The sequence below is a fragment of the Carcharodon carcharias genome, chromosome 30 (genome assembly GCF_017639515.1).
Source record: "Carcharodon carcharias isolate sCarCar2 chromosome 30, sCarCar2.pri, whole genome shotgun sequence".
Classification (NCBI taxonomy): domain Eukaryota; kingdom Metazoa; phylum Chordata; class Chondrichthyes; order Lamniformes; family Lamnidae; genus Carcharodon; species Carcharodon carcharias.
In genome coordinates this window covers 36259509-36268595 of record NC_054496.1, presented here as the reverse complement: position 1 = coordinate 36268595, position 9087 = coordinate 36259509, and the positions used below count along the sequence as shown (strand labels likewise).

Here is a 9087-nt window from a genome sequence, read left to right as displayed (position 1 = left end):
CCTGACTCTTCAACAGAACTGAGTGAATATTAGGAGAGAAGTGAAATATAAGCTGGTTCAAGGTGGGGGGTTGGGGGAGAGAAGTGGGTGGTGGGTGTGGTTGTAGGGACAAGCAAGCAGTGATAGGAGCAGATAATCAAAAGATGTCACAGACAAAGGAACAAAAAGGTGTTGAAGGTGGTGATATCTGAATGAATGTGCTGCTTAAGAATGGATGGCAGGGCACTCAAGATACAGATCTAGAGGGGGTGGAGTGGAAAGACTAGCAGGGCATGAAAGGTTTAAAATTAATGGAAATAGGTGGGAAAAGAAAAATCTATATACGTTACTGGAAAAAACAAAAGGGAGTAGAAACAGAAAGGGGGTGGGGATGGAGGTGGGAGTTCAAGATCTAAAGTTGCTGAATTCAATATTCAGTCTGGAAGGCTGTAAAGTGCCTAGTCGGAAGATGAAGTGCTGTTCCTCCAGTTTGCGTTGGGCTTCACTGGAACAATGAAGCCGGCCAAGGACAGACATGTGGGCAAGGGAGCAGGGTGGAATGTTAAAATGGAGAGTGACAGGGAGGTTTGGGTCTTTCTTAAGGACAGACCGCAGGTGTTCTGCAAAGCAGTCGCCCAGGTTACGTTTTGTCTCTCCAATGTAGAGGAGACCACATTGGGAGCAACGAATGCAGTAGACTAAGTTGGGGGAAATGCAAGTGAAATGCTGCTTCACTTGAAAGGAGTGTTTGGGTCCTTGGAGGGAGGAAGTGAAGGGGCAGGTGTTGCATCTTTTGCCTGGGCATGTGCAGGTGCCATAGGTAGGGTTTGAGGAGTAGGGGGTGATGGAGGAATGGACCAGGGTGTCCCGGAGGGAAAGATCCCTACAGAATGCCGCCGGGGGGGTGGTGAAGGGAAGATGTGTTTGGTGGTGGCATCATGCTGGGAATGAAGAATGAGGGAACATATTGAACTCGGTCATTTCGGAGGGAAATCAGGAAACACCTATTCACACAAAAAAACCTGGAATTTACCCCCAAAAGGCTGTGGATGCTGGGACAACTGCAGATAACAAGACTGAGATTGAGAGATTTTTGGTGAGGAATGATTTCAAGGGATCTGGAGCTAAGATGGGTAAATGGCGGTGAGGGACCAATCAGCTCTGATCTAACTGAATGGTGGGAGGGAAAACCACATCCTCTTGTTCCAATGTTCTTAATCTTTATCAGTCCATCCTCAGACAGGGGAAGCATTGCAGCAGAACGAGGTTTAACTTTGTTTTTCTATTATTCAGCAGTCATCAATTGACATGAAATATGTCTCCATCATCTTGATCGCCAGAGGTTTTGTGGATAAGGACAGACATTAAAAACAAAATGAGGAAAATGTTAAAAACCTCAAGTGAAAAAGGCTTCAGACAGCGATTTCCTTTACCACCAACGTAGAATAAGGTATTCACTGCTCCCGATGTGCTCTCCGCTACATTGGGGAGTTCAAATGCAGACTGGGTGACCGCTTTGCGGACACTTCCGTTCAGTCCACAAGTATCACCCTGAGCTTCCTGTTGCTGGTCATTTCAATTCTCTACCTTGCTCCCACTCCGACCTTTCTGTCCTTGGCCTGCTACAGTTTTCCAATGAAGCTCAACACAAGCTCGAGGAACAGCACGTCATCTTTCGACTGGACACTCAACAGCCTTCTGGACTCAGCACTGAGGCCAACACTTTTAGATCAGACCCTCAGTCTTCATTTTGGTTTTTTTGCTGGTTTGTTTGGGTCTCGTTTCTTTCTTTATTCCTTCATGTTACATTCAGACGGTTGCTATGCAGCCATTCACACCTCATCTGGACATATCTTCTGTTTCTTTCCTTTCCCCATTACCACTGCCTTTGGCTTTTGTATCATGAAACCTTTTATCCTTTAATCTCACCTGCCCTCTTCCCTATCACACACCTTCCCTTCTGTTCTTCCACACCTCTCCCCGACCACTTGCTCAAACCCTATTACATTTCTAAACTTCCTGGGATTTATTACAAGTTGTTGTTGTTCTTGTTGTAGCAATGTGAGAGTCTCCATTTCCCAAATGCCATTTATCAGTCTGAACGCCAGGCTCCCTGGGTCACTGTGGACAGTTCCCACCACTCATCCTCATGGATCAATGAACAAAACCACGTGAGATGATTGGATTAATGGTGCCTTCAACATGAGAACTTGTGGAGCTGAATTCAGTAAGGTGACACCACAGCAACTCAGAGTGACTCCTATTGGTCCAAATCAAATCGGCCCTCCTGGTAATAAATCCACTTTTACACTCTGTCCCCCTTGTAATGAAGCCCAGCATTCAACTTGCTTTCCTAATTCCTGCCTGGACTTGCATGCTAACTTTTGGAGTTTCATGTATGAGGGACACCCAGTTCTCTCCATACTGCAGCATTCTGCAGTCTCTTTGCATTTCAATAATATTCTGCTATTCTGTTCTTCCTGCCAAAGTGGATAACCTCACGTTTCCCCACATTTTTATCCATCTCTGAAATCTTTGCCGACTCCCTTAACCCATCGATATTCCTTTGAAGAGATTTTCCAGCCCCATGTGGCAGTGGCCATCACAGGGGACGCGGCAGGTCAGACAAAGTTCCAGTAACTTTTGGCAGGACCGGAAGATCCTGGTGACAGTTGGTGCTGGAAAATCCCGACCTGTGTCCCCTCGCAATTAACTTTCCCACCTATCCTTGTATTGGATGCAAATTTGTCAATAACACACTCGGTCCCTTCATCCAAGTCGCTCATATGGATTGTAAGTAGTTGAGAATCCAGCACGGGTTCCTGTGACACTCCTCTAGTGACCATTCGCCAACTTGAAAATGAGCCTATTCTCCTGACTCTGTTTCCTTTAGTTTCCCAAAACTCTATCCATGCAAATATATTACTGCCAACATCAGGAACTCTTGCCTTGGATAATAACCTTTTAAATGGCACCTTATCAAATATCTTTTGGAAATCCAAATACACCACATCTATTGGTTCCCCTTTATCCACCCTGCTTGTTACATCCTCAAACGGTCCACATAAACTTGTCAAACACAATTTTCTTTTCACAAAACTAATCTGCCTGTTTGTATTCTGATTTTCTCAATTTTCTGCTCCTGCGTCCTTAATAATGGGTTTCAGTGTTGAGGGGAGGCAATGTTGTCATGGAATTGTCACTGGCGAGTAACCCAGAGACCCAGGGTAATGCACTGGGGACCAGGGTTTGAATCCTGCCATGGTCGGTGGTGGAATTCGAATTCAATGAAAAATGTGGAATTAAAAGTCTAACGATGACAATGGTACCATTGTCAATTGTTGTCAAAAATCCGTCAAATCTGCCATCCTTACCTGGTCTGGCCGACATGTGACTCCAGACCACAATGTGGTTGACTCTTCCATGTCACTCAGTTGTATCAAACTACTACAAAGCATCAAAAAAAGGAATGAAACCGGAAGGATGAGCCAGCATTCCCCTAGGCACTGGAAATGACAACAGCAAACCCAGCCTTGTCAACACTGCAATGTTCTCCTAACATCTGGGGGCTAGTGCCAAAAGCAATGCAATCATACCTCACAGATCAGATCCCTGACACCACCATCATCATCCCAGCAGAGGTGGCGGCACAGTGGTATCCTGTCGGGAGGGAGCCTCAACTCTGGACCCCATGACGTCTCATGGTATCAGGGCAAACATAAAGGAAACCTTCTTCTGATTACCACGTTCCCTCCTCCCTCAGGTGGTGAATCACTGCTTCTCCATGTTGAACACCAAATGGAGGGAGCACTGAGGGTGGCAAGGGCACAGAATGTTCCCTGGTTGGGGGACTTCAATGTCCATCACCAAGAGTGTCTCAGTAGCACCACCACTGTCTGAATCCTAAATGACATAGCTGCTAGACTGGGTCCGCGGCAGTTGTTGAGGGAACCAATAAAGGGAGAAAAAATACTTGACCTCATCCTCACCAACCTGCCTGTCACAGATGCATCTGTCCATGACATTATTGGTAGGAGTGACCACTGCACAGTCATTGTGGAGACCAAGTCCTGCCTTCACATTGAGGATACCCTCCATTGTGTTGTTTGGCGCTACCACTGTGCTAAATGGGATAGATTTCAAACAGATATAACAACTCAAGATTGCATCCCTGAGGCTCTGTGGGCCATCAGGAGCAGCGAAATTGTACTCAAACACAATCCATAACCTCATGGCCCTGCATATCCCCCACTCTACCATTACTATCAAGCCAGGGGATCAGCCCTGGTTCAATGAAGAGTGCAGGAGTGCATGCCAGGAGCAGCACCAGGCATACCTGAAAATGAGGTGTCAACTTGGTGAAATTGTAACATAGTGATACTTGCATAAGCAGCAAGTAATGGACAGAGCTAAGCAATCCCACACCAGTGCATCAGATGTAAGTTCTGCAGTCCTGCAACATATGGTCGTAGACAATTAAACAACTCACTGGAGGAGGCGGCTCCACAAGTATCCCCATCCTCAATGATGGGAGAGCCCAGCACATCAGTGCAAAAGATAAGGCTGAAGCATTTGCAACAATCTTAGCCACAAGTGCTGAGTGGGTGATCCATCTCAGCCTCCTCCGGAGGTCTCCAGCATCACAAATGCTCATCTCCAGCCAATTCAATTCACTCCACGTAATATCAAGAATCAGTTGAAGGCACCGGATACTGCAAAGGGTATGGGCCCTGACAATATTTTGGCAATAGTACTGAAGACCTGTGCTCCAGACCTTGCCGTGCTCCTAGCCAAGCCGTTCCAGTGCAGCTAAACACTGGCATCTACCCGGCTATGTGGAAAATTGGCCGTGTATGTCCTGTACACAAAAAGCAGGACAATCCAACCCAGCCAATTACCGCCCCATCAGTCTACTCTCGATCACCAGTAAAGCAATGGAAGGAGTCATCAACAGCTATCAAGCAGCACATGCTTAGCAATAACCAGCTCACTCATGCCCAGTATGGATTTTGCCAGGGACTCTCAACTCCTGACTTCATTACATCTCCAGAACCTGTGGAATTTTGTAAGATGACAGCCCATGCATAAACTCTCTCTGCAGCCATTTCTTATCGGACCAGAGAATACTGGCCATCAGGTCCAGGGGACTTGTCAGCTTTAAGTCCCATTAGTATTCCCATTACTCTTTCTCTCATGAGAGTGGTTGTTTTAAGACCCTTCCTCCCTGTAGCCCCTTGACCTTCCACTATTATTGGGATGTTGATCGTGTCTTCTACCATGAAAACTGATTCATAATACTTTGTGCATTCATGAGGTTTGGGCATCATTGGCTCAGCCATCGTTTATGGCCCGTCCCTCATTGCCCTTGAGAAGGTGGTGGTGAGCTGCCTTCTTGAACCGCTGCAGTCCCTGTGGTGTAGTTATAAACACTGCTGTTAGGGAGGGAGTTCCAGGATTTGGACCCAGTGACAGTGAAGGAACGGATATATTTCCATGTCATGTGGTGAGTGGCTTGGAGGGGATCTTCCAGGTTGTGGTGTTCCCATTTATTGCTGCCCTTGTCCTTCTAGATGGTAGTAGTCATGGATTTTGAAGGTGCTGTTATAGGAGCCTTGGTGAGTTCCTGCAGTGCATCTTGTGCACTGTGCATTGGTGATGGAGGGAGTGAATGATTGTGGATGGCGTGCTAGTCAAGCGGGTTGCTTTGCTCTGGGGCGTGTCAAGCTTCTTGAGTGCTGTTGGAGCTGTACTTGTCTAGGCAAGGGGAGATTATTCCATCACACTCCTGACTTGTGCATTGTAGCTTATGGACAGGCTTAGGGGAGTCAGGCGGTGAAATACTCACTGCAGGATTCCTAGCCTCTGACCTGCCCTTTTAGCCACAGTTTTTATGTGGCTCATCCAATTCAGTTTCTGGTCAATGGTAACCACAGGATGTTGATAGTGGGTCATTCAGCGATGGTAATGCCATTGAATGTCAAAGTGAGATGGTTAGATTCTCTCTGGTGGGAAATGTTCATTGCCTGGTAATTGTGTGGCATGAAAGTTACTTGCTACATGTCAGCCCAAATCTGTACATTTGCAGAATACTGTATATTTACAGGTCAAGCTTGGATATTGTCCAGGTTTTGCTGCATTTGGACATGGGCTGCTTCAGTATCTGAGGAGTCCCGAATGATGCTGAATATTGTGCAATCATCAGTGAACATCCCCATTTTTGAGCTTATGATGAAGGGAAGGTCTTTGATGAAGCAGCTGAAGATGGTTGGGGTTTGGACACTGCCCTGAGGACCAAGGCTGTAAGGAGGTCAGGAGCTGAGTGGCCCTGGCAGAACCCAATCTGAGTGTTAGTGAGCAGTAACAGTGCTATCAAGCAGCAGTTGTGACAACCCCTTCCATCACTTTGCTGATGATTGAGAGTTGACTGATGGGGCAGGAATTGGCTGGGTTGGATTTGTCCTGCTTTTTGTGTGGACAGGTCACATCTGGGCAATTTTCCACTTTGCTGGGTGATGCCAGTGTTGTAGCCGCACTGGAACAGCTTGAACAGGGGATCAGCAAGTTCTGGAGCACAAGCCTTCAGTACTATTGCTGGAATATTGTAAGGGCCAGCGCAGATGCAGATCCACGGTCTTCAGCCATTTCTTGATATCATCTGGAGTGAATCAAATTGGCTGAAGACTGGCATCTGATGCTGGAGACCTCAGGAGGAGACTGAGATGGATCATCCACTCGGTCCTTCTGGCACCACTGATTACAGCCAACCTCAAACACTCCAATACAGTGAGCCCCCTCTCCAGGGGGTGAACATCACCATGGAAGAGAATGAGGCAGCCCGAGTAAACACCCACAACAGCCAGGCCCAGGAGCAGTTCCACAAGGAGGAGCCAGACCTGCTCACAACCCTTCCCCCACACTGGGTGGCTATAGATACCAAGCCTGGAGTCCAAAGCACCTAGAAACAAAATCAGGAGTTCCTGCTTCTCTGCCTTCAGTAAACACATCATTCAGTAGAGCTAGTTCTGAGCTTGGATAGACTAACCCCAGTCATTAGATCCACAGAGACATTTAACTAACATGTTGAGGATGCAGAGAAATCAGCTCCCAGACACAAGCTAGAAGGAATCACTGCTTTATTGATCAATGGTTGACCTGAGTTTACCTGTGCTTCCTGTACAGGAACAAGGTCAGCAATGAAGCAGAGATCAGAGATACAGCTGTCACAGTCAGGGCCACGATCAGGACCACCTCAGACTCCACACCTACAAAGCAATGAGAAACCAATGGTTAGTGAAGGAAACACTGAGGGGAAAATGGAAACCAGCAGTCGGCCAACTCACCACCTGGAGACCTCTCCTGCAACCTTCGCTCAGCCTCATTCAGGGACTCTGTTGCCAGCTTGGTCACATCAGTATCCAGAATGAGCAGGGGTCCAAGTGAGGCCTCACCCTCCCACTTCAATTCGGCTTCAGTCTCTGCAACATCAAACATTCCAATTAGAGAGGGGAAAGGGAGACCTCCAACATCTAGAGGATCAATGTCCTACCAGCTTCAGGTACAAGATCTCTCCTTCCTCTGGAACCAAACCACAACTCCCTTTTTGCACCACAGTTATCCACATGGCAACAGGCACAAATATCAATGCTCGGTTCCTCCAATGGGATCCAGCTAAACAAGAGAAGCAGCCCATCAACCAGATTGTGCATCACATCCCAACACAATATCCCTGAGGGAGAGCAGGGGAACTTACACATTCTGCACCTTCTGGAAAGTACAAGCTTTGTTCCTGGAATCCCTCTGATCCACTGGAGCAACTTTCAGGTGACAGGTGATGAAAATCTGAGGGACACATTCAACACAAGTCATGATTCAGTGAATCCCTCCCAACGTGGAGACCCCAGTGATCAGCTTCCTCTTACCAAGGAATGGTCATCTCCAAGGAAACGGAATGCATCCAGGTCAAACCGGAGCTTGTCCAGCTCCCACTCGTCTCTTGGCAACACAAAGGTTGAAAAGGAGTCCTCAGCTTTGCTGTCCAGGAGGCAACTGAAGAAAGATTAAAAAGGGACAAGAAGTGAATCAAGTGAAGCCATTGAGATGGGACCAGCTGGAGAAAGCAGAGAGCTCCTTACCCATTGTGGTCAATGATGCTGTATCTCGGGGTGGAGTCCTTGTCTTTGCACAATATAGCTACAAAGTGGTCAATGTAGAGCTTCAGGGACATGTGGTTGGTCATTGAAACAGAGGCCTCAATGTGAATGAACTCACCCAGGTAGTAGACAGTCGAAGTGCGCTCTGTAAGCCAGTCACCTGAAGTACAAGAGGACAACGGTAAGAGACAGTGGCTGTAACTCCTAGTGAGTGACTACAGGAAATCACTCCCCATCCACCCATCACATACCATTCATTAGGCGCAGAGAGAATGACAGATGCCCTTCTCCAGACTTGGTGGAGCTGAATGGGATCCAGGTGGGCTTGATGGGGTCACTGCTCACATTGCCCTTCCTGGAAAGGCAGGGGAGTCATTTTAGGACAACTTCAGAGACCACCAGCAGCTGTAGATCTTATTGACAAACCGAGTAAAGATTCTCACCTAAAATATCGACACTCAATGGGAACGACAGCACCATTCGTTCTCACAATGACAGATCCATGATACTCTGGGGTGTGGTTCAGGTGGGTGGTGTAGATGAGGAAATCTCCAGTCATCTGAAAGAATCAGGTTAAGGAATGAAGAACTGATCTGAAATGCGAATGTTCTCCACAGGGGTTAACAATGAAGTCATCCCATCCCCTGGAAACAATTCTGAGGGGGATTGACAAGGTCAGTGTGAAGAGGCTGCTTCCTCCAGCCAGAGGAGAGTTTACTATTGGGGTGGTCATCTCAGGTCAGGGGTCAGGGATTTAGGATTAATGTAAAAATGAATTTCTTCATACAGCAAGAAAGGAATATTGGGAATTCTCTATCGCAGTGTTGAGGGCGTTGTTCACAGAATGCAGGGTATTGAAGAAGTCTCCATTGTCTTCTATAGTTTAACTACAAAATCCCCCATGATACCAAACAACGCAACCATCCCTTCAGCCACCGATCAACACCTTTTATATACA

At 47.1% G+C, this 9087-nt stretch overlaps 1 protein-coding gene across 1 annotated transcript; it reads right to left on the bottom strand.

Moving 5' to 3' along the window:
* Window positions 1–7137: 7137 nt before the first annotated feature.
* LOC121271256 (zona pellucida sperm-binding protein 3-like) lies at window positions 7138–8688 on the bottom strand. Its single transcript, XM_041177077.1, has 8 exons — window positions 8573–8688; window positions 8381–8484; window positions 8112–8289; window positions 7899–8025; window positions 7730–7818; window positions 7526–7647; window positions 7320–7454; window positions 7138–7241 (listed from the first exon to the last, which is right to left on the bottom strand). Exons 1-8 carry the CDS (start codon window positions 8686–8688, stop codon window positions 7138–7140), a joined length of 975 nt encoding a protein of 324 aa, XP_041033011.1.
* Window positions 8689–9087: the final 399 nt, after the last annotated feature.

What these genes read in the sequence shown, in the direction of transcription:
- LOC121271256 (XM_041177077.1), bottom strand. Translation starts at nt 8,688, where the DNA reads ATGACTGGAGATTTCCTCATCTACACCACCCACCTGAACCACACCCCA. An exon ending in TTGGAGATGACCATTCCTTG is followed by an intron (nt 7,819 to 7,898) that starts GTAAGAGGAAGC and finishes TGTGTCCCTCAG; the next exon opens with ATTTTCATCACCTGTCACCT. An exon ending in AGATCTTGTACCTGAAGCTG is followed by an intron (nt 7,455 to 7,525) that starts GTAGGACATTGA and finishes TTGATGTTGCAG; the next exon opens with AGACTGAAGCCGAATTGAAG.